This window comes from Muscardinus avellanarius, assembly GCF_963383645.1.
Source record: "Muscardinus avellanarius genome assembly, chromosome: 16".
Classification (NCBI taxonomy): Eukaryota; Metazoa; Chordata; class Mammalia; order Rodentia; family Gliridae; genus Muscardinus; species Muscardinus avellanarius.
Genome location: NC_137802.1, coordinates 20,694,231 through 20,719,451, shown reverse-complemented (window position 1 = coordinate 20,719,451; position 25,221 = coordinate 20,694,231). Strand labels below are relative to the sequence as shown.

General features: G+C 46.4%; 1 protein-coding gene across 1 annotated transcript; it reads right to left on the bottom strand.

The window, feature by feature from the left end:
* Positions 1-1,013: 1,013 nt before the first annotated feature.
* On the bottom strand, positions 1,014-24,716 carry TRPV1 (transient receptor potential cation channel subfamily V member 1; the record flags this gene model as incomplete). Its single annotated transcript, XM_080713187.1, has 15 exons — positions 1,014-1,186; positions 4,902-5,017; positions 5,803-5,930; positions 6,828-7,153; positions 9,731-9,797; positions 10,183-10,348; positions 14,033-14,103; positions 15,983-16,078; positions 17,602-17,760; positions 20,849-21,028; positions 22,221-22,519; positions 22,663-22,803; positions 23,316-23,468; positions 23,542-23,708; positions 24,427-24,716. The coding sequence occupies 15 exons, from the start codon at positions 24,714-24,716 to the stop codon at positions 1,014-1,016; spliced, it is 2,532 nt and encodes an 843-aa protein (XP_080569313.1).
* Positions 24,717-25,221: the final 505 nt, after the last annotated feature.

Here is a 25,221-nt window from a genome sequence, read left to right as displayed (position 1 = left end):
ATGGACCATAGCTTACTGATCATGGTAGGTTTATTTGTGAGGGAGCATTCTTGCCACAGGTAACAACTAAAGAGAGACTAGAGGTTCTTAGCCATAGCTTACACACAGGCATGCACACACACACACACACACACACACACACGCACACGCACACTCACACGCATGCACACAAAGAGGCACACATATACAAGCACACATGAACACATAAATGTGTACTCAGACTACACAAAGCCAACTTCTATCCCATCCCTGCCTAATACAAAGTTCACACTTGTTATAATCCACATGTGTGTGCATATACATTTATTTATTTATTATTTGATGGATAATAAGATGAATGAGGTGGAAGCATTTAGCACTGCAGAGCTCGCTACAAATGGAGATCATTAAAATATTCTCATCATGTGCCTTAGGATGTCATTCTGTATTTTTTTAACTGACTAGTAATAGAGCTAATGTCTTGAAGAGTTTGATATTTTGCACTGAAGGATAAAGGCACTCTTGAGGCAATCTGATTCTGCCAGAGCTAGAAATGAAGCCAGCACCCCCACCTTTTCTCCCCAGAAACAATAACCCCACCAAGACTAGTTTGGGCAAGTGAGTTGTTAAAACAATACAAAGCAAAAGGGCTTCAGCATTTGACATCAAAGAGTTTTGTTCTCAGAGGTGTTTTCCTGGGCTCCATTTACTTGTACTCCCAGCAACAAAGTCAAAGACAAAACATATGTCCAAGTAGAGATTTACCATTCACACTGTTTTATGAAGTCAGTAAAAAGTTGAAAGGCAGATCATTTCCTGTTTGAAGATTCACCTGGGAACAGTGATAGTCGGACGTATATCTCTTCCCATGAAACCAACCACACTCCCCACAGCATGTCCAGTGCAGTCTTAAGATCCTGCCTAGGCAGGCGCAGCACAGGCTGCTAACAGGGCCCTGATGTTCTCTGAACAACCCCTCAGTGGCAGTGGGGCCTCCAAAGAGCCATCATGGAGAGCACTCTGTGTGGGGCTCCTCATTTCTCCTCTGGAGCCATGGAATCCTTGAAGATTTCAGCATCCTCTGGCTTAAGGGACCCTGAGAAGTGCTTCAGAGGAACCTCCTCAGGCTGGGTGGGGTGCCTATCTCTAGTGCTTGCATCCCTTAAAAGCGGAACCAGGGCAAAGTTCTTCCAGTTTCTCCCTGAAACTGAAGATTATAACATCATTGCCACCTTGCATACAGCAAAACAAACACAAATTCACTGGTTATCCTGTTAAATCTCCAAATGAAAGAAGGCCTAGGCATACAGGTACTTCCTGAGGCTCCTGGATCTGGGGCAATTTCCTCTCCCTCAGCTGCTCAAGGGGCTTATCCATTCCAGTAGCACCTTAAATTATCTTTCTCCTTTGTACCCTGACTTAATTTGACTTCATGAAACTCCATCCTCACCTCTCTGGAGCTTCCTTTCCTCCTTGCCCAAGTAGGAGAGAGAGGAGGTGTGCATAGAGCAACACTGGGACGTGCCCCATGAGTGCCTTCACAGCTGGCTAGATCTAGGGTGAGGAATACTAGGCAGAGAATCAAGATTTGGAGTCCAGGTCCCACTAGGGCATAGCAGATTGGGAACAATGCCAAGAGAAATCTGGTAACACTGGGCCTCAATTGGGGACCTCAAAGTGTGTTCTTTTTATTTATTTTTATTTATTTATTTATTTATTTATTTATTTATCTATTTATTTATTTTGCGGGTATGGGGATGGAACCCAGGGGCATTTTACCTCTGAGCACAGCCCCTGCCCTATTTTTTATTCTTTATTATGAAACCAGGTCTCACTGAGTTGGAGAGGGCCTCACTAAGTAGCTGAGGCTGTCTGCGAACCGCAATCCTCCAGTCTCAGCCTCCCAAATGCTGGGATTACAAGTGTGCACCACCACACCCAGCTTCAAAGTGTGTTCTTAAATCTCAGGTAACTCCTGGGGAAGACCCCAATGTCAATCCTATAACCAACTCTGCCCACTGGCTGCCTCAGAGGAATGACAGCCCAGAGGGCAAGCTGTGTGTGCTCTCATTCCATCTGCCAGAGTCCTGGTCAGCCAAGCCCTCTGCCTGGCCATTTGGGGTTTAGTCTCTGGAAAACCAGCCTAAACTCACATCTCTCCACCTCAGGCCGTGATCCATGCACTTTGCTGGTGTCCAACACTAGCCACAGCTCGAAGGCATCTGGAATGCCAGAGGCTGGTCCCATTGTGATTGTTCTAGCTGATGTCTTCAGGTCCTCAGGCCCTCAGGCTGACCCTAGCCTGCAACCCCAGTCCCATATCAAGCACAAATTGCTGCGGGGGATATTGGGGGGAACCCAGGTGCAAAAGCAGGAGAGTACATGAGAGAGGCCAGGTGCCTATTGGGATACTATCTACTGACTGGGTAGCAGATTCATCAGCATCGGTGACTCCCTGGTCTAGCCCCAGTTCCAGGCCCTCAAAGGAAGTATGGGGCTCTCACTGCTACTCACACTTCTGATGCCAAGACCCACTTCATGTGTCTCTCCAGCTCTTACAATGACCACTGTTCTTCCCCGGCCTTTCTCTCCTACATTCCTTGACCCCTTCCTATCATGTGTACTGATTGGTAGGAAAAGGCCCTTGTTATCTGAATTATCTGGCTGTTACATTGCTAAAGTTTCTACTGTTACAAAGTTGATTGGGAAGCAAAATCCTCAAGAAATATTCCCTGCCAGACACAGTGGCACACACATGTAATCCCAGTACTTGGGAAGCTGAACAAGAGGATCACAAGTTCAAGGCCAGCCTCAGCAACCAAGACCCTCAACAACCTGGTGAGATCCTGTTTCAAAATAAAGAGAACTGGGAGTATAGTACAGAGGTAGAATGCCCCTGGGTTCACTTCTCATTACAAAGGAAGGAAGGAAGGAAGGAAGGAAGGACGGACAGAAAGAAGGAAGGCAGGAAGGCTGGCAGGCTAATTAATTATAAGAGCTACATCAGGGGCCCTCCAACAGTCCCCATCCCTGCTCCAATTAAACAGATGTGAGCATCCCTGCCACTGAATATTTACTAATATCACAGTGAGTGTGTAACATTGTAAACATTCAGCAATATCACAAAAATAATGTAAATCAACTGCAAAGTGAAATGATGCATCTTGTAAAATGTGGAATGTCATTAAGCCAGTAAGAGTGATGCATAAATATTGCTCAAATCACATGCAAAACCATCTTCAAATAGCTTTCTGGCTAACCAGGCGTGGTGGCGCACGCTTGTAATCCCCACACTTGGGAGGCAGAGACAGGAAGATTGCACAGGTTCGAAGCCAGCGTGCTGGCTTAAGAGACCCTGTTTCCAAAAATAAAAAAAAGAGGTCTGGGAGTATAGCCCGCAGGTAGAAGGGCTTCCAGAAACCCCAGTACCACCAAAAAAATATAAATAAATAAAATAGCATTCTGGCAAAGTTAGACCAGTTAACAATTGAAGAAGAGATCATTAGAAGTATTATAACACAAGAAATCCTCCCAATTAGCCAGGCATGGTGCACGCTTGGGAGGCGGAGACAGGAGGATCACGCAGGTTCGTAGTCAGCCTTGCCTGTTTCCAAATAATATAAAATAGGTCTGGGAGTGTAGCCAGGAGGTAGAAGGGCTTCCAGGAACTCCAGTACCACCAAAAAAAAAAAAAAAAAAGAAAAGAAAGAAAGAAAGAAAAGAAATCCTCCCAATTATACTCAGAGGAACATCACAGGGTTGCAGGAGGCTTGTAGGAAAACTCATGAAGAACTTGAGTAGTTTTCCAAAACCAAGTGCCTTTTCATAAAATAGTTCTCTACTTTCAATTGTAATGGACTAGCCATCCTGCTGTCAACTATAAAATGGGGCAAGATACACGCAGTGAATGAACTTAGACATAGGGCAAAAGACAGTGAAAAACTGCAAACCTTGATCACCCTGACATTCTGCTTAGAGACAATTTTCTCAACGATAGTGTCATGAGCAGCAGTTCAAACAGAGCATGGAAGGAATTGCCCTGAGCTCAGGAGAAAGAAGGGAGAGTTTTGGGAGCTGAGGCAGCTAGGATCCATGGGGCTGAGCACAGAAAAGTAAAGAGTTATGGGTAGAGGCCCAGGAGGCTTTAGGGCAGTCTGGTTCCTCACAGGTCCTTATTTGAGAGCTGGGCTGTGTTTACACATGATGATACTACATGAGGCCTACTAGAGGCTTCCATAGAGCTAAAAATAAGACAGAGACATTAAAGGCTGAACAATATTGGGAGACTATTGAGTAATACTGGGGATCTCAGTCAGAGTGGCAAGATCTCCTTACCATCCCTTAAATACTCTGAGTATCAAGCTGTCATCAAACCTCACTTAGGAGTAATGACCATGCCCCAGACTAACACCTGTTCAAGATCTACTCTAACAAAACCTAAAACCAAGTCCTGATAAGCTCCTCAGTGGAGACAGAATTTAGAAATATCCTCATTAGATCTTGAGTGCTACTGTGAAATGTTCAGCATTAACAAGGGTTTTTCTGACCCAGGTATGCCCTTTCTCCCCCTTCCTACCCCTCCACCTTCCCAGGTGTGTCCCTCTAAAGGAAGTGCTCATAAAACTATGATGGCGCACTTGAGATGTGGGAAACAGAGCAGCCCTCACTAGATGACCACTCCATGGGGCTGGGCATGGCCAGAGCTGCTTCTTCTGGGCCCTGAGGACTGGGCTGATCACTCAGGAGTGCCAGCATGCATGAGGACAATTAGGAGTACTGTGACTAAGAGTGTGTGCATGGCTGAGATCTGGGACCATTACAGAGCCCAGGTCCTGTTGCAGGCTGAAGGCCTGGGGGGAGTGGGAGACCCGCCCTTCCAGCATCAGGCCTCCATGCCATGGCACTTGTTGCTCATCTCTTACCTCTGCCAGACCTCAGGGAGAAGCTCAGAGTGCGTTTGACGCCCTCGCAGTTGCCTGGGTCCTCATTGATGATGCCCACATTGGTGTTCCAGGTGGTCCAGTTTACTTCATCCACCCTGAAGGGGAGTGACAGGGATTAGGAACTGGCCACTTTTGGGCCATGCCTGGCCTTCTGACCCCAAATCCCAGAGATCTGCTTTTTGGAAACAACCCCTGTCTGGCCACAGCCTGGGGTCCAGGGACTTTAAATACTGAATTCCAGCCAGGCATGGTTATGCACATCTGTAATCCCAGGATTTGGGAGGCTGAGACAGGAGGATTATAGGTTTGAAACCAGTCTCTGCAACTTAGGCCCTCAGCAACTTAATAAAACCCTGTTTCCAAATAACAAATAAAACAGAACAAGGGGTATAGCTCCAAGGTACAATATCCCTAGGTTCAATCTTTAGTAATCCCTAGTAACACACACACATATACACACACAGAATATATATATATATATATATATATATATATATATATATATACACACACACACACATATATACACATACATATACACACAAATATATATACATGAATACCTATGTATACACACACGTATATATACATGTGTGTGTATATATATATATACATACATGTGCACACAAAAATGCATACATGTGTGAATTATTCCTGGTTCTGGCCCTCTTACTAGGTAACTCAATGTTCCAGTATTTAATGTCTGAGTTCCACAGGCTAAGATCCAAAGTGGACCTCATCCCTCAGCTGGCCTATGCACAGACTAGTCCTATGAGGCCCTGAGGCAGGCCTCTGTGTCTGCAGCTGACTCCAGGGCTCCCCCCATGCCCACAGCCAAGCCCTTGAGTTCTGCAAACTTTGATTCCTGCCCAGGCGTTACCTGAAACACCACCTATAGTCGTCCTTGCCATCAGGGGTGTAGCCCACCTGCAGCAGCTTGCCTGAGCGGAAGGCCTTCCTCATACACTTCAGGAAGCTTTTCTCCGTGTCCAGGATAGTGATGGCTCTCTTTAGGAATACACAAAGGGCTCATCAGGGGCTACCCTGGCTCCAGAATGCCTCCCCAGCCCCCAATGCCTCTGAGTGAACCTCCAGGACCTTCTAGGCTTGGTTTGTTTCCACAAGGTGTCAAATACACTCTATGAAGGAAGCACAGCCATGAAGGAAGCTCAGCCAGATCTTCCCAGGCACTGCTGGTGCTGCTGGGTCCAGGAAGGGCAGCCCCATGAGTGACACAGAGGGGCTCACAAAGGGACAGCACAGCGTGACAGCTAAAAGCAGGCCTCCAAAGTGAAGCCACCTGTTCTGAATCCTGGCTCTGCTCCTTATCTGCTGTGTGGCCTGACACACAGATACATAACATCCCTCTACTCCAGCACCTTCATCAGAAAGTAGAAGAGGAACAAAATCCACCTTGTAGGATCGAGGGGGGATTGAATGAGATGGAGCAAGCAAGACACTGAACAGGGCCTGTCGTTGAATAAGTGCTACTTATTGAGTGATGCTTTGATTTGAATTGGGGGAGCAGGTGTGGACCACATGGATCAGAAAGAGATTCTTGGAGTGTGCCCCATGTAAGCAGCACCCCCGAGTCAGGTCTCTGGTGCCCACCCTAGATCAAGTTCCTCTGTGATGGACACCTCCTAAGGATGAGACCCCTCAGGGTGACCCAGCCCGCTGCCACATATGGCACCTATGACACCAACCAAGCTAGTCTGATGTGTAGCCACCATCCAGCAGGGAGAGCTACAGGAAGGGAAGCAGTTGAGACAGAAGCTATTGTTTTATCCCTGGGCCTGGCCAGCCTCCCTCCTTCCCAAATCCTGCAGACTCATATGCCCAGCTGTGTGACACCACAGACACAGCACCGATACCTGCCAGGTCGCACCCCTCCAACAGACCCACCTGCAGCTTCCAGATGTTCTTGCTCTCCTGCGCGATCTTGTTGACAGTCTCGCCCATGAGGGCGATGAGCATATTGAGCAGCAGGATGTACGTGAGAATCACGTAGGCCAATAGCAGGATGATGAAGACAGCCTTGAAGTCGTAGTTCTCAGTGAACTCCAGGTCGCCCATGCCAATGGTGAACTTGAACAGCTCCAGACATGTGGAGTACAGGCTGTTGTAGGAGTTGTCAGGGGGGCTGCAGCCAGGAGCCCGCCACCTGTGTGACGATGTGTGTTCGGCCGACGTAGAGTTATTCTTCCCATCTTCAATCAGTGTCACTACAGCTACAGAACAAGGGGGAGGGAGGACACACTGGGTAGAAGCCAAGGCCCAGGTCCCCTGACAGACACTCTCCTACCTAAGTGTGGGTCTTCAGCAGGAGTGCTTTTCAGCCATGCGCTGTGTGTGTGTGTGTGTGTGTGTGTGTGTGTGTGTGTGTGTGTGTGTGTGTGTCTTTTAAAGCATCCCTTCAGCCAGGCATGATGGAACAAGCCTATGATATCTGTATTTGGGAGACTGAGATAGGAGTATAGAAGGATCGAGGCCAGTCTCAGCAACTTAGCAAAACCCTCTTTCAAAATAAAAAGTAAGAGCCAGGCGTGGTGGCACATGCTTGTACCAGCATTTGGGAGGCTGAGACTGGAGGATCGCAGTTCGCGGACAGCCTCAGCTACTTAATGAGGCCCTTTGCAACTCAGTGAGACCCAGTTTCGAATTAAAGAACAAAAACTAGGACAGGGGGTATAGCTCGGAGGTCAAATACTCCTGGGTTCCATCCCCAGACCCGCAATAAATAAATAAATAAATAAATAAATAAATAAATAAATAAACAAATGGCTGGTAGTATAGCTCAGAGGTAGAATCCCCCTGGGTTTAATCCTCAGTATCACTCACCCAATCAATCAATAAATAAACAAATAAATAAAGCACTCCTTCCAAACAATCAGAATACTGCCATAATATACTGCTTTGTTATAGTAAGAATTTTATCATCATGTGCTAGAAAAAAGTCAACTATACAAATCTATATGTCAATGTGAATATCTTTGTGCAGTATAATATCTGCATAGCCTTATGTCAGCCCTGACTTCACAACTGCTTTGTCAGCCATACCCTCTTTGCCTGTGTCCCTTAGAGGTCCACTCTAGAGCCCAGGGTTTAGAGCAGCTCAGAATAGAATGGCCCCTTCTCATATTCTGTACTCTTCTTTGAAAGTACAATCCAAAGGCTGAGAATGTCTGCAGTGGTGTGTATGCTTACAGTGCACTAGTATCCACCACCACCCCATGGCCTGTCCCATCCCTGTGGCTACTGATATGCAGGGACTTCAAATCCAGGTGCCAGAGTCCACATCCATCGGGTCTCTCCCAGTCACAGCTGCCCATTCCTCTCAGACAGAAATTCCCAAACAAGCTACAAGGTATAAATGGAGGTCAGTGCACCTGTGAACCCTGCAACAGCAGAATTCAGATGAGGATTAAAACAACCTACACTCAAAAAAATGACATGGACAGGTCATAAGTGCAAAGGAGCTGGCTTGAAGGGGCTCTGAGTAACCAATCTCAGACAATCCAAACATAACAATAAATGATAGTGAGGATTATAGTGCATTTAACAAAGTGAGAATCCACAAAGAGAAAGATGAATCTATAAGGGCATCCTGTCATGAAAAATAAAAATAAACAGAATGGGAGAATGAAAATTTCTTTTTTACAATAGAACACCAGTGAGTAAATTTATTTATAGGAGGAATGATGGAGTTAGAAAAATAGCTTTTAGCAACCAACATGGGATTCAATGGCTGGAGAGGAATCTGTCCAGTGAGAAACTACAGTGTAAAAATCCAGTAGGAATCAGGATATTTATGTGGTCCCAAAGCATCTCTTCACAAATGACTTATAGTAACTTTACAGTGGAAAACTCTGGCACATCTACCAAAACCAAGTGATCAAAGTTATCATCACCAAAAATGAGACTGACAGACATTGCATAACTCCTGATATGATGTACTGATAAAATTACACATTGTTTTCTTAATATTCTGCCCAAAAATATGTACCCAAATCAAATCATCAGGAAACATCAGACATACCCAAATTGACAGACATAGGACAAAACAACTGGCCTTTACTCATTACAGATGCTAAGACGAGAAAAACAAAGTAATATTGAGGACCTGAACCAGAATAAAGGAGACCAATGAGGCATGACAACAGAATGTAATACATGACCCTTCATCTTCATTTTTTTATTAAAAAAACATTGTTAGGACAATTGGTAAAATTGTTAGTAACAATATATATTAGCTAATAGTATATAGCAATGTTACTTCCCTGATTTTCCTAATTCCATTGTGTTTATATAATAGAATGTTCTGTCTAGGAAATACACACTGAAGTATTTAGTGGTAAAAGGCCTATTCTTATTTATTTATTGTAGTACTTAGGATTTAACCCAGGGACATTCTACCTCTGAGCTATACCCTCAACCTCATTTTATGTTTTATTTTGAAACAGAGTCTCACTAGGTTATGAAGGGCCTCACTAGTTGCTGAAGCTGGCCTTGAACCTGTGATCCTCCTGTCTTAGCCTCCCAAGTACTGAATTACAGTCATGAGCCACCATGCCTGGCTTGAAAGTGATTTTAAAATGTGTAAAATCTGCAGAATATGAGTAAGGAGTATAGAGAAGTTACTGGTACTATTCTTGAAACATTCCTATAAGTCTGAAATAATGTCAAAATAAAAAGCTGAAGCCAGGCGTGGTGGTGCACACTTGTAATCCCAGTCTCTGTCAGAGGCGTCAGGAATTCAAGATAAGCAGGATCCCTGCCCTCCTACCAGCCCCAACCATGCCCATTACCTGTAGAAAACCCGAACAGGAAAACGAGATATACAAACATAAACCGACACAGGTCCCTCAGGATCATCTGCAGGAGAGAACGGGCTTATCAGAGGCAAGTGCGACCTGGAGGAGCACCCGGTGCTTCAGCCTGGAGTACAGCCAGAGAATACGCAGGAGGGCCAGGCTTGTGGCTTTCAGTTCAGGTGCCAATAAGGAACTCATCCACACCTCCTTCCACAGCCTCTGTTTTGGTTAGGAGAGAGGGGCTGGGGTGCAGAGGTTATCAAGTTCCAGGGGAGCCCCATGCTTGGGTCAAGGCCAGATTGCTTGATTCTTGGGGAATGAGCAGGAAGCTAGCCCAGCACCTCCCCAAATGATACGGACAGGCTGGACACAGTCCGCAAGACAGTGTCTCGCATCCATAAGGTGAACTGGGCTCCACAGAGAACACATCTGGGCAGGGCACCCACCTTCTCAATCATGACAGCATAGATGCCCATCTGCTGGAAGCCCCGGGTGTAGTAAAGCATGTTGGTCCAACCCATGGCTAAGGAGAACACCATGGAAGCCACATATTCCTTGCGGCAGCTGAAGTAGAGCACCACGGATGCCAGCATGAACAGTGACTGCACAAAGCTGAGGGTGAAGGCACAGGAAGGTAGGTCTGCAGGTGCCTGGGGAGTGGCATCCCACAAACAGAAGGACCAAAGATGCCTGAGCCTCTGGTGGCAGCCAGGCTGGGCTGTCCTTCCATTAGCAGATGCAATAAGGTCCCTCAAGGGGCAAAATTGCTTGGGAGTACAAAATCTTATGCATAATATGCATAAGGTACAGATACAATGGAGCATGGTGTCACATGCTTATAATCATAGTACTTGGGAAGCTGAAACAGGAGGATTGCAGGTTCAATGACAGCCTCAGTAACTTAGTGAAATTCTGTTTCAAAATAAAAAATAAAAAGTGGTAGAGGTGTAGTTCAGTGGTAGGATACCCCTGGGTTCAATCCCCCAAACCAAAAAAATAATAGCTATAAATATAATACAGATATCTCTTGACTTATGATAGGGTTGCATCCTGAAATAAAAAACATTCATTATAAGTTTAAAATGTCGTAAGTCAGCCAGGCGTGGTGGCGCACACTTGTAATCCCTGCGCTAGGGAGGCGGAGACAGGAGGATCACACAGATTCGAAGCCAGCCTCACTGGCTTAAGAGACCCTGTTTCCAAATAAAAATATAAAAATAGGTCTGGGAGTGTAGCCCAGAGGTAGAAGGGTTTCCAGGAACCCCAGTACACACACACACACACACACACACACACACACACACACACACACACATATATATATATATATATATATATATATATATGTATAATAAGCCAGCTAAGCATGGTGGCACATGCTTGTAAACCCAGTATTTGGGAGGCTGAGGTTCTAGGGCAGCCTAAGCAAGCAGTGAGACTCTTATCAGCCTAGCAAAATCATTTCAAAATAAAAACTTTTTTAAAAAGGGTTAGGAGCCAAGCATAATGGCGCATGCTTGTAATACAAGTATTTGGGAGGCTGAGACAAGAGGATTGCAGTTCAAAGACAGCCTCAGATCTTCAGTGAGGCCCTTTGCAGCCCAGTGAGACCCTATTTCAAAATAAAGGATAAAAAATAGGGCTGGAGGTATATAGCTCAGAGATAGAATGCCCTCTGGGTTCCATCCCCAGTAACGCCAAAAAGAAAAAGAAAAGAAAAAAGTAGGGTTATGGGTGTAGCTTAGAGGTAGAATGCCCCTGGTTTCAATCCCCAGTACCAAAAATATAAAAATAAAACATCATTAAGTCAAAAATGCACTGACACACCCACCTTACTGAACATCGTAGCTCAGCAACACAGCATGCTATACAGTCTCTTGGTTTCCCCTGGGGACTGTGGGGTTGACTGGGAGCTGCAGCCTCCTGCTGCAGCCCAGCACCACAAAAGACTATTATACAGTGTAACACCAGCCCAGGAAAAGATCCAAATTCAAAATCTGAAGTACAGGACCTGCTGTTACATACCATCAAGAAATCGTAATTGAATCAGCATAAGCTGTGGGGCCATCAGTACATAAACAAATATATAGTGGAGTTGTGGCATTAAATTTTTACTGTGCCCCCTACCATTACATATTTTTTGCACCCGATTAGGGGAAAAAAACAACTAAAGGATATACTCAAATAAATCAAGGGGAAAAGTCAAGAAAGAGGAAGACAGAGACAGGAGCAATGGGAACTCTATAGCCACAAAGAGGAGCCCTGGGAGTACAACTTAAAAGCAGCCCCAGACACAGCTAGCTCAGCTAAGAAGAGAAGACAAGGCTGCGGAAGGAAATCCTTCAGGAAAAAAAAAATTGGATCAAATACTCTTGTTAGATGTTTTGAAAAATTGTACTGAAAGGCTTTGGAGAGGTATGGGATGGGAAGGCTAGAATTGGGTGCAAATAAACTAAACAAGTTAAAAATAAAGTAATTGTTAACCTTATTTTTTTGTACTTTTTAATTTCTTTTCATTACTTTCTGATCCTGCAATTCTCCTGTTTCGGTCTCCCAAGTCCTGGGAGCTACCAGTTCTTGTGTGCCACCATGCCCAGCTAATTGTTAACTTTTTTTGTGTGTGTGGTACTGGGGGTGGAACCCAGGGTCTTTTCTACCTCCAGGCTATACTCCCAGACCTATTTTATACTTTATTTGGAAACAGGGTCTCACTAAGTATCTGAGAGCCTCACTTAGTAGCTGAGGCTGGCTTCGAACCTGTGCGATCCTCTTGTCTCAGCCTCCCAAGCACTGGGATTACAAGCATGTGCCACCACGCCCAGCTAATCGTTAACTTTTAAAAGAAACAAAAAAGAGAAGAAATATTATGGAATACTGTGAAGAATACTTACAGAGTCATAAAAATGCAAATATTTATTATTGATTAAAGCAAAAAAATTTCATAACCACACTGGAAGGATGGAGGGAAGGAAGCAAAAGAGAAGGAAGTGGCTAAACCCTCCTCTACTAAATGTGGAAATGTCGGGAGAAAGAGCTAAAAGAAGGAGAATTTCTAGAAACGAGAAATGGAGAAATGTCTATATGAGTTATAAACTTTTTTCTGTATTAAATTTCATCTATGTACATGAGTAGCTTTGATATATATATATATATATATATATATATATATATATATATATATATGTATTCTGAAGAACATAAAACAGAGGATCTTTGGACCCTTTGTATATATATACATAAATGGTCTGTGTATGTAATATGTATAATGTGTGTGTTTGTGTGTGTTTAATATAACCACACAGGGTCTTCCTAGGAATAGACTCTTGAATTTATTGGCATAACATTATGTAGAAGAACATTACTCCTATTAGGCAAATAAGTATTGTGCAAACCCTATAAAGGGTTTGAGTTTGTCCTCTGGGATAAGGAAGATCAAACTTATGAGTCATAGAGACAAGCTAGCTGCAATAGGCAGAAATCAACTCCTTGCTCTTGCCAAGAATAAAGAAAGAGGCCCCAGGTGTGAGGGCAACCTGGGGATGGGAATAGATGCTCTGAGTAGTGCTCTGGAGATACCAGCCTCTCCTTGTCTGAAAGTCCCTGGTACATTCTGGGGTTTGGAGGTTCCAGCCTATTTTCTGAAGGAAGGAGGTCGCATTGTTTTATAACTGTATTTTTGTTTGGTTGTCTCCTCCTAAAGCAGTGGTTCTTACCCAGGAGCAATATTGGCACACCCCCCCAAACCAAGTGTGTGTTGTGGGGGCTTGCTTTGGAAATATCTGCAGATATTTGTGCTTGTCAGGACTGAAGGGTGGGGATGAGTTACTGGCATCTAGTGGGGGCCAGTGACGTGGCTAAATGTTCTACAATGCACATGAGCCCCATGTCAAATGAGCCAAGGTTAAGAAACCTGCCTTAAAAGTGAGAAATTCTTTCAAGGCAGGAACCATATCTGCTTCGTCTCAGTCTTCTAGTGCTAACCCATGAAAGGCAGAGGGATGGACAAATGAATGGGAAAAGTGGTCAGGGTACATCTAATTTAGACTCTGAGTCACTGAGTCCGTGATGTAGTTAGTTACTCAGTCCCAATACCTGGTTCTTAACTGGCACAGAATACATGGCCTCCATATTCATTCATCCAACAAACATCTATTGAGTGATTTCCATCACTGCTGTGACATATTTACCAAGGCCCTGCTATGCACCGGGTCCAGTGCAAATGAACGAATGAGGGACTGACTGCGGTCACCTCAGGTCTGGGCCCAAGGAGGCATGAAAGTCAAAGGTGTCACTTACAAAAGCATCTCGCTATAGCTGTCCACAAACAGGGTCTTCATGGATGGCCGCCTCTGCAGGAAGTATTGAATCTGCAGTTGAACAGAATAAGATCCCAGGAGAAGTTAGATGTGGCTAAGTGGCAAGTACCAAAAGTGCTTCCTCAGTGTCACCATGATGGAACACTAGAGTGTGTCAAAGCAAAGGCTACAAAGAGTGAGACAGCATGTCAGACTAACGGGGGGATGTTATATGATTCTCCAAGATGTCAGAAATACAGAGTGGAGCTGGTGTGCTGGTGCACACCTATAATCCTAGTACTTGGGAGGCTGAGACAGGATTCACAGGCTGAAGGCAGCCTCAGTAACTTAGCAAGGCCCTTGTTTCGAAATAAAATAGGACTAGGGTATCACCTAGAGGTAGAACACTTCTGGTTTCAATTCTCAGTACCAAAAAAAATTACAGTATAAAATTACAACTAGAAGTGAATTCAGAGAAGAAAAATCACTAAAATGTTATCACTTGCTGTGATATAATAGTAGGGCTGGACAATTTTTTCTTCTTCTAAGTGGTGACTTTCCTTAATTTTCCTTAAATAAGCATTACAGTAAGAATTCTATCCATTTACCTGATCAACTGCTAGCACACGGAGGTCCCCTACACACCTCATCCTTCCCCTCTGTCAGAAGTGCACATATGCCAGCTTCCCTAGCTGCTGCAGCTTTCTACTCTACTATAATGTAAACTGGGTTTTTTTTTTAAAAAAAAAGACAGTTGTTTCTCTGAAGGCAAAATCCAATGATTTCATAAAAGTGAGTTACTATGAATTATAATTTTTACCTTTTATTACTGGAAATTGAACCCATGGCATTCTACCTCCAAGCCACAACCCCAAGCCTTTTTATTTTTTTATATTGTTTTGTTTTGAAAGAGCATCTCACTAGGTTTCTGAGAATCTTGCAACATTGCTGAGGCTGTCCTTGAACCTGTGACCCTCCAGTCTCAGCCTCCCAAGTATGGGGATTACAGGTGTCCATCACTGTGCCAGCACAATTTTTTTTAGATCAGATATAACTTAGATCAAAATGTTTAAGGTTAAAAATCATAATGTTCTCAAATTCAGCATTCAAATCTTGTCTCATCTAAATTTTCACTCATTTTTAAGGAAGTTGAAACTTCTTTTTGTATGTGTGTGTTACTGGAGTTGGAACCCAGGGGTATTCTACCTCTGAGCTACACCCCAAGCCCTATTTTTATTGTTTGTTTGTTTGTTTGTTTGTTTGCAGTACTGGGGATGGAACCCAGGGGCATTCTATCTCCAAGCTACACTCTCAGCCCTATTTTTTGTTCTTTATTTTGAAACAGGGTCTCACTGAGTTGCAAAGAGCCTCACTAAGTAGCTGAGGCTGTCCATGAAGCGCAATCCTCCTGTCTCAGCCTCCCAAATGCTGGGATTACAAGCGTGTGCCACCATGCCCGGCTAAAAGCTAAAACTTCTTTAAAAATCATAAATGATGCATTCATTATAGGTTTGGCTTTTGCAAGAAAGGTTATAAAATTCCAAACATGGTCCCACATTCAAAGAAAAGACTGCTCCTATCTGAGAAGAATGAAACACATAAGTTTTCAGTTAAAAATGAATGGTTCCAGCTAAGTGTGGCAACGCATGCCTGTAACCTCAGTGCCTGGGAGACTGAGAGAGGGGGATTGCAGTTTCCAGATCAGTCTTGGCAATTTAGCAAGACCTGCAGTGGACAGCCCTGACTGTATATCTTCCAGCAGACTGCCTGGGCCTTGGGGACACACTGGGCAGTCCCCCAGCTCTAGCTATTTGTTTTCCGTGCACACCCTTAGCAACTCCAGCAGGGCCATTATGTGTCTGATAATTAGAAAGGTGAGTGATCAACAAACAATTCCCTTGGCTTTTTGTCCCTGTGATAATAAAAGTTCAGCGTGGGAAGGAATGCTTACCCCTCGGAAGAAAAAGTAGACTCCTCCAGAAACGGACAGAATCTCCCCGGTGACTCGGAAATAGTCTTCTACGGTGTTTTTCAGCTCATAGGGAGGCTGTGAGATGCAGCCATGTTAGTGACTCCGTTCACTCTTTCATTCATTCATTCAGTATTTAGTAGGTGCCAAGCCTCGAGGTTAAGACCTAGCCTTGTGTCTAAGAGGCACAGTCTCCACAAGCAGAGGCAGAAACAAAGATCGCACATTACTTGGGGGACATCCTCAAGAATGCCCCTCTGTGGGACCTAATTTCCTTGAAAGTGGCAGTCTCAGGTGCCAAGAGGATTGGTCTGCCATCTCCCAGGAAACATCTCCATAAGAGTGTGTCTTACAGACCTAATGGATTTGCTGCTTCCACAGCCCATGGAGGCAAACCTGGTCTCCTGGGAGTGCCAGGTTCCCCACACACCCTGTGGGAACAGTCCTGTGTTGTAGCCACCATTTTCTGGAGTGACTTACAATTGATGTTTTATAAACACTAGATTACTAGCTGGCCTTATTCGTACAATTCTCCTCTCTCTTTAAATAAACTCATTAAATGCCCTTAATTGGCAGATAAAAATCATATTTTGTGAGCCGGGCGTCGTGGCGCACGCTTGTAATCCCCGCGCTTGGGAGGCGGAGACAGGAGGATCGCGCAGGTTCGAAGCCAGCCGCGCTGGCGTAAGAGACCGTTTCAAAAATATAAAATAGGTCTGGGAGTGTAGCCCGGAGGAAGAAGGGCTTCCAGGAATCCCAGTACCACCAAAAAAAAAAATCATATTTTGTTTTGGGTTTTGGTTTACTAGTAATGGTGATTGAACCCATGACCGGTCTACCTTCGAGCTACAATCCTACTCCTTTTTATTTTTCATTTTGAAACAGGGTCTTGCTAAATTGCTGAGGCTGGCCTTGAACCTGCAATCCTCCTGTCTCAGGCTTCCAAGTACTGGGATTACAGGTGTGTGCCACTGCACCTGGCTTGAAGTTTTAAAATCAATTTTAAAAGCAAGACACCCAGAGATAAAAGCAGCAAATTAAGTGCCCTGAGTACTGAACAAGAAGGGTTCTACTCAGCAACTCAATGGAGCCCATGGCTCCTGGGAGAAGTGACGGTCTCATCTTAAGATATTTTTATGGACATTCCAAGGGCCGGGCACAGAAAAATGCTCAAAAGCATGGGAACAGGAAATGAATAAGGAGCAAGTGAATGAACAAAACCAACACAGGGTGGTAACTGGACATGACCCTGCAGACACCCGGCCCAGGGGCAAGCTGCTTTCTGAGCAGTAATCCTTGCTAACTGAGTACCCTCCTCCCAGTAATCAGGCGCCTCAGCGGCCACACACTCAGCCTCCCAGGAGAACCACAGAGCTAAAGGAGAGGAACCAGGAAGAGCAAAGGGCTGGGTCCCCAGACAGCACGAGAGTAGGAATGCCAAGCTCAGGGAAATAATGGTCTAGAGGTGAACTTTCCATTGCTCCAGTGAGCCAGGGAAGAGTCCAGGGCAGGGCCCGGCCCAGAGCATGGGGGATTTATAGGAACATGCACAGCTCTCCCCTGCCCCCTGCCCCCACACAGTCCCAAGCTTCTGGCCGCACCAAGCCCTCCACAGGCCTGTAGTAGGCAGCCGTGGTGAAGACAATCATGTACAAGCAGTAGACAAAGAAGTTGAAGTAGAAGATGTGCTTGACAAATCTGTCCCACTTGTCCTGCAAGAGTCGGTTCAAAGGCTCCACCAGGAGCATGTCGTGGCGATTCTAAGGGAGCAAAAAGAAGCGAGGTTCACTCACCTGCCCGGCACTGCCTTGCACACCCACTGTAGCCTGGGGTGCTTCTCACCCCTTCTTCACCCCCAGTCCCTGACCACACCTTGGCCCGACAAGGAGCTGAGGGGTACCACAGGTCTGAACCTGTGGGCAGCCAGAGCCTGGGGCTGAACCCAGGGCTGCTGTGGCTGGCAGAGTGACCACCCTCTTGGATCAGCATCCCCATGGACAAGCCCTAATGCTCACTTAAGGACCCACAATGTCACCCAACACTCTGGGCCAATTATCCCTAATAACTCACTCCCAAGATCTTCATCCCACTATTCCCATAATAATGGGCAGGAGCTGGTACATGGCTGCTCAGGGAGGGGCCAGAGGTGGGCAGGAAGGGGCCTCTGGTGCTCTTACATTTCCAATCCTAGGTCCAGCAGGGGTAGCAATTACCTCTGCATGAGACGTGACGGGACCTCAAGAGTTCTTTCTCATAGTGAGGGGCCTGCTGCCCAGATACTGTCAGTACAAGTATGTTTTTTGGGGAAAAATTCTCATATCCCAAGACTCTGTTAAGGTTCAAGTGTCCCTAGGATGGATGAGCCAAAATCAGCTCATCCTAGTCCCTCTCAGACCATGGAGTCTAAGCTCTGGCCTGAACTTGAGCCTTGAGGCTCAAGGAGGTCACAATTCAGTGCCTTCTTGAATATCTTTGGGGGTGGGGTCCTCCCCACTCCCTCAAGGAACCTGAGGAGAAGCACTGACTAGAGGCTTCTATTCAGTGTAGTAAAGTTGGTGTTCTCTGCTTTCTACTAGTGGTCCCAGCACTGTACACACCCACACTCCTAACCCCCCAGAGTCTTTGGAGACATGAAAATAGTGGCCCCAGAGACTTTCCCTTCTCCAGATCAAACTCCTCAGTCCCTTTGTTTCCTATCCAGATCACCCCTCCAGAAACTCCTGTATCTGGGACTCTGAGTCAGAAGCCAGATTCAGCCCAAGTAGGGGCACCCAGACTCAGAGCCAAGCATTAATTCTCCTTGGACTCTGTTTCTATAAGCGCATCCTCTCACCTGTGGCATGCCGTGGCAGCCCCTCACTACTGACAGCACACGCTCCAGCCCCTGAGTCTGCTCTAGGAGCTTGGAGCGTCACCTTAGAAAGAGGAAACAGGTGAGGTGGCTTTTCAAAGCAGCAGTGCCAGGACGGAATAGTCAAGAAGTGCCACTGAGTCCTTCATTTGGAACCAGAATAATGAAGTCAAATGGCTTCCTCATTCTACCAAAACTAAATGCTAGATAAAATGCCAAACATAAAACACCTGTGTGGGTATGACAAGAAAAGATAGAAGGTAGTGAGTATCCCGAAGGTGAAAAGGCCCTCAGTAAGTAAGGCACAAGTCATAGGGCTATAAAAGAAAACAGCTAAACTAGTCTCATCCTAACAAAGAAAATCTCTTATAAGCAAACGATGCCATAAATGAAATTAAAATGTAAGAGACAGACTGGGAGGCAATAAAATATTTGCAACAGATGCCACAGAGAAAGGATCAATTCTTTCTGTAATTATAAACAGAGATAAACATCCAATAGAAGAAATAGCAAGGAGCAATGAATAGGAACTCAACTAAAGACAGAGGGAAGGTCAATGAAGGTATAAAAAAGGCTCCACCTCACGGTCAAGAAAACAAGAGCCAGGCATAGCGGCACACACATGAAGCCCCAACTACATGAGACGTAGGATCACAAGTTGGAGATCAGCCTTGGCAGCTTAGCGAGACCCTGTCTCAAAATAAAATAATAAAAAAGACTGGGGATACAGCTCAGTAGTAGAGGACCCCTGGATTCAATCCCCAGTAATAAGGAAGAAAGGAAGGGAGGGAAGGAGGGAGGAAGGAGAGAAAATTGAGATAGCATAGCATTTTTCACTTTATGGATTTAAACTAGCTTTTAAAAACTATTGATAATATCCAGGTTGCCAAGGATACAGATGTTTGTATATCCACTGGTACTGAGCATGTCCATTGATTCAGACAGGGAAGGAGTGAGGGGTAGCAGGATAGGATGTGGAGGGAAACACACCAAGAGATGTTGTGTGCAAATATAATCTCACTCTGATGCATAATTACACTGCACCCATAAAATTATTAAAAAAGAAAGTGAAAGTTCTAAGGTATATATGCAAATAAACGTGGTAAAATTAAAAATAAATAAGACAAAAGATTAAGTCAACACACTTTTTGATTTGGCAGTTTCAATTCCAGATATCATTTCTGAAGAGTTCTCAAACCCATGCCAAGTGGCCTGCAGCACTGTACTACCAAAAAACTGTAAATAACGTCCCTGGCCTCATCCCTGCTAGTTTTGTGTCATTGTGAGGGAAGGAAGCCATTGGACTTAATTATTATGGTTCCAAATGAAGGTCTCAGTGCCGTTTCTTGAAGTAGTCAGTCCTGCCATTACTGCTTTGAAAAGCCACCTCACCGGCCCGGCCTTCTGTGTGTGTGTGTGTGTGTGTGTGTGTGTGTGTGTGTGTGTGTGTAGGGGGGTTACTAGTGATTAAACCCAGAGGCATTCTATCTTTGAGCTACATCCAACTTTTTTTTTCCTTATTTGGAAACAGGGTGTAGCTTGGTTAATGAGAGTCTCGCTACTTGCTGAGGCTGTCCTCAAACCTACGATCTTCCTGTCTCAGCCTCCCAAGTACAGGGATTACAGGTGTGTGCCACTACCCAGCTCACCTGTCCCCTCCTTCTAAGCTCCTAGAGCTTCTAAAACTCCCAGAGCAGATTTGGGAGCTAGAGTCTGTGCTGTCAGCATGCTCATTTAAATAAACAAAATGAATCTACATGTTTTAATGTGTTATAAAAGGAGGACTGTTTCTGTCTGTCTATACTTCTAAAATATCCCTGTTTATAGGCTGATAATTGTCTGATGCTTGTATGCTCAAGGAAAACATGGAGAAGGGAGATGAAGCTTCAGCACCTTGGTCCCCAGGCAGTGGGTGTTCAGAACCAGACCAGGGTCTGGGATGGGGCTGGGTATGGTGGCCCTGGAGCCCACCCTTTGTGCTAGCACTGGTCACTCACGGGGGTCTCACTGCTGCTGTAGGCAATCACCTCCAACACTGAGTTCTTCTCACAGGTGTCGATGCAAGACAGGTCATAAAGAGAGGAGTGCACAGGCCCATAGGCCCACTCAGTGAACTTCCGGGACAGGTGCCTGCACTCCGGCTCCTGGATCTCCCTCTGGAGAATATAGGCCAAGACCTGCAACACACACAAGAGCCCATTAGAGTCTAGCCAAGGGCCCAGCCACAGGCCTTAGCCCCATGCAGGCCATGAGCTCTACCAGGAAATAACTCTGGTTCTACACCTCAGGCAAGCCCCACCTGCTCCTGACCACCACCAAGATCGACTTGCTACTGCCTCAGGTTCCAGCTGCAACCACATCAGGCCCGCCACACCTGGCCCCTAGCTCTATAATCCCTCAGTGAAGGATAGCAATAGTCCTTTCCAGAAAACTTTAAGCCAGAAGGAAATAAACAAAACAAAACAATCCAAGAAATAAAACCCAGGTAAAGCTACACATAGTGGTGCACACCTGTAATCCAGTACTTGGGAGGCTGATACAAGAAGACTGCAGGTTCAAGGCCAACCTCAGCAATTTAGTGAGACCAATTTTCAAATTAAAAAGTAAATAAAAAAGGGCTGGGGATATAGCTTAGAGATAATATGCCCCTGGATTCAGTCCCTAGGGCCATGAAGGAAGGAAGGAAGGAAGGAAGGAAGGAAGGAAAGAAGGAAGAAAGGAAGGAAATAAATCAATTCAGGTTAAAAAAAAAAAAAAAACAGGTTCCAGCCTGGGCATGGTGGCACATGCTTGTAACCTCAGCATTTGGGAGGCAGAGACAGGAGGATCAAAGGTTCATGGCTAACCTCAGCTACTTAGTGAGGCCCTTTGTAACTCAGTGAGACCCTGCTTCAAAATAAAGAATAAAAAATAGGGCTGGGGGAGTAGCTCAGAGGTAGAATGCCCTTGGGTTCCATCCCCAGTAGCACAAAAATTTTTTTTAATTTATAAAACCAAATTTCTAAGGGGCTCAGATGAAAATGGACAATCTTCCAGAATCTCCTACCCCTCCAATTCCCAGCAGCCCCAACCCCACCATCAGCCTTCCTGGGCCTGACCTGAGCCACAGGCCCCTGCTTGGGCTTGGGCTAGCCTGCCCCAAACTCGATTTCACCCCAGGCTCCACCCACCACAGCCCCCATGCAAGGTCTCCTTGGTAATACTCAGAGTTAGACATCAGAAATAGCCACATCTGCCTTGCTGGGTCCTTCTTAGTGGCTCACAGTTTCCCCCAACTTATTCCAACAGCCCTCCAGGCTGGTGTGACGGGATCATGCATGCACATGGTCCCCTCCTACACCGCTCTTACTGTGTGAGGCCCTCACCCACCCCAATCTTCCCACTGCTGGCAGCCAGGGCCAGGGGTGTGAGCCCCTTCTTGTTGATGAGCTCCTCCAGCTTCAGTGTCGGGTGGAGTTTAGCTCCCAGGATCAGAATCTCATTGTACATGCTCGTCACAAATTTGGTGTTGTCAGCCGTGTTGTCGGCCACCTCTACCAGGGCGTGCAGCACGGTGTTGCCCACTGAGTCCCTGGCACTGATGTCAGCTGGCTGCCAGGAGTTCTGCAGTAGGAACTTCACGATGGCCAGCTGGTTGGTGCATGCAGCCAGGGACAGAGGCAGCTCACCTGCAGCGGATACCGGCCCCAAGGGGCCCTGAGAATGAGACCAACAGGTCCCTGAAGTACCATCAGGCCTCCAGTTGCCTCAATCCCAAATCTCCCTTTAATGATAATTAAAAAGCCAAGTGTCTGCTGTAAGGTGTCCCTACCGAAGTAGAAGCCAGGTTTCCCTTTAGTTTTCTTAAAGAAGTCCCCATTGGCCGCAGCCTGAACATCTGCTCCGTTCTCCACAAGGAGGGTCACCAGGGCCATGTTCCTCCTCTCAATAGCAATGTGCAGTGCAGTCTGGCCTAGGAGATGCTCACTGTTGGCTTTGTGATCACAGTCCTGCAGGGGACGCAGACAGGTGCACCCAAGGAATGGCCCTGGGTAGGCAGCAGCTGCTGCAGGAGGAGCTGAGCAGAAAGTACCTGGATACCCTCTCCCCCCCACCAGCTACCCCAGCAGAAGCCCAGGCAAGAAGCCCCAAAGGAGGCTCAGGGAGATCTTGAGGTGGGAGTAGACGTCTGGGAAGATGAAATATCAGGTTGCAAGGTAAAGACATAAAAATTCCCCTGGGGAACAGTAGTGGAGAGGCTGAAGGTTGTGGCTACCAGGGGCCGGGACCACCAAGTCAGCAGTAAGGAAACAGGGCCCCAGGGCCAAGGGGAGGGGAACTGCTGGTGAGGAAGGCAGGGAACCAGAGAAATCAACCTGGCAGCTGGTACAGGGAGCAAAGACTGTGGAGGGAAAAGGAAGCCCCGTGCCCCTGTATCCTTTGCTTCCAGGTGTGCAGGTGGGCTGTACCATGCCCACTCCTCACCCTTGTAGTAGCTGTCTGTGTAGCTAGCATTGACAAAATCCTTCAGGTTGTCTGTCTGCCGGGCAATGTCCAGGAGCAGAGAGATGGTGTCGTTCTGCCCATTATGCAAGTTGAGCATGGCTTTCAGCAAACAGGTCTTCCCTGTCTCGGGGTCTGAAAGACAGAGGGAGGGTCAGAGTGGATAGAATGAGGGGCCCCTCCCAGCGCCAGCCCTCTCGGGGGCCACCTGTGAACTCGCTGTCAGTGAGGCGCTTCTTGCTCTTATGTAGGAAGGGCAGCAGACTTTCCAGCTCCTGGCAGTTATTCTGAGCCACGGCATCAAAGATACTCCTGCGATCGTACAGCTTGAAGGGCTTCTCAGTACCAGTGGAGACAGAGTCCTGGGACAGCTGCCTGGGAACCAGATAATAAATACCTTCATCTCATACCTTGGTTTTCCCTAGGCCCTGGGGTGTTGGGAGCCTGTTAAGGGAACAGGAATAAATGTCAAGGCAAAACCAAAAGGACACTCCTCAGTTTAGGTGAACAACTAGAAAACCAGTGTAACGGAACCGTGGTCTATGATGTGTCACCCTCTGCCCCTGCACAGTCTATAGGTATCATTGTGAATTCCTTTGCCACCCTCACCTCCTCTTATACCCAGACCACCCAGCCTCTCTGCTGGGGCCCAGGCAGCATCAGCCTGAAGGGGGCTGGAGGCAGGGGTCTGCACGGCCCCTGATAAATGTAAAAGCATCCTCACACTGCCATGAAAATCAGCCAGCCTGTATGTCCTTCCCGCCCTCCCTTGAAGGAGATGGGAGGGCTAGCAGGCTTCTCACTGGAGCTGTTTTGTCCTTGCTATCTAAAATCTCCTGTCCTTGAGCTAGAAGTGTTTAAAACAGGTAAATATTCCATGCCATTGGCTAGAAGCTAGAATCAGCATATCTACCAGCCTCAGTGACCATGGATCCCATGAGATCTTACAAGTACAGACACTGGACCAGACCACCTCCAAGGCTTTCTAGAGCCCCAGCTCTGTGAAGTGGGACCACCTGTGGTATCATCATGGCTGGGGCTGCCTCCCACAGAACTAGTTGGGTTCCTGGCAGAGAGTGGCCTCTAGACTTACCTGGCACAGGTGGGACCATCCCCAGATCTTTGGATGATGACAACTGAGCTGACTGTGATGGTTGGGCAGGAGATGAGCTCCCCTTCCTCATATGAGCAATCCATAGGTGACACCTCCTCCCCCACATCACCCTTCCCAAAGAGCCGGGTACGGCTCTTGGTTGTGGAGAAGATGCGGGGCTTGGTTGGAGGTGGCTTGGAGTTAGGGTCTCCGTCTGCAGGGCTTGAGCAAGAGTCCTCTTGGGGTATGTGCTCAGATTCCCCTGAGTCTAAAGTAGCCCATTTCTTCATCCTTGCAGATCTCGGTGGCCCAGTATGCAACCTGTGGGTGGCCATAGACATAAAATTGGTTCCCAGCTTGGGGATTGCACATCCTTAGTCCTTACCTGCTCTCCTTTTCAAGACCCTTGTGAAGCAAGACGTCAAATTTCCAATCACTGCTGCCCCAGACCATAGAAGTAAAGCTCAAGACTACCTCCCACACTAGAGGACCCAGGGTGAACAGGTCCACAGGGCATGGGCTGCCCCAAGGGTTCTGGGGGCTCAGGCTTCAGTTGCCTCATCTGACCAGTGGGCCTCCCCTCATCAGAAGAAAGGGAAAACTGCATGGTGAGGAGGGTTGGGCCCCAAAAGCAAAGCAGTCTGTGTCCTCAGAACAGGGTGACACCTGCACTGCACTGCCCAATACCTGGTACCCACATCCCATCTGCCTTGGCTCTTCAACCTGGCTACACAGCCATTGACTTAGGTGTGTGTGTGTGTGTGTGTGTGTGTGTGTGTGTGTGTGTGTGTGTGT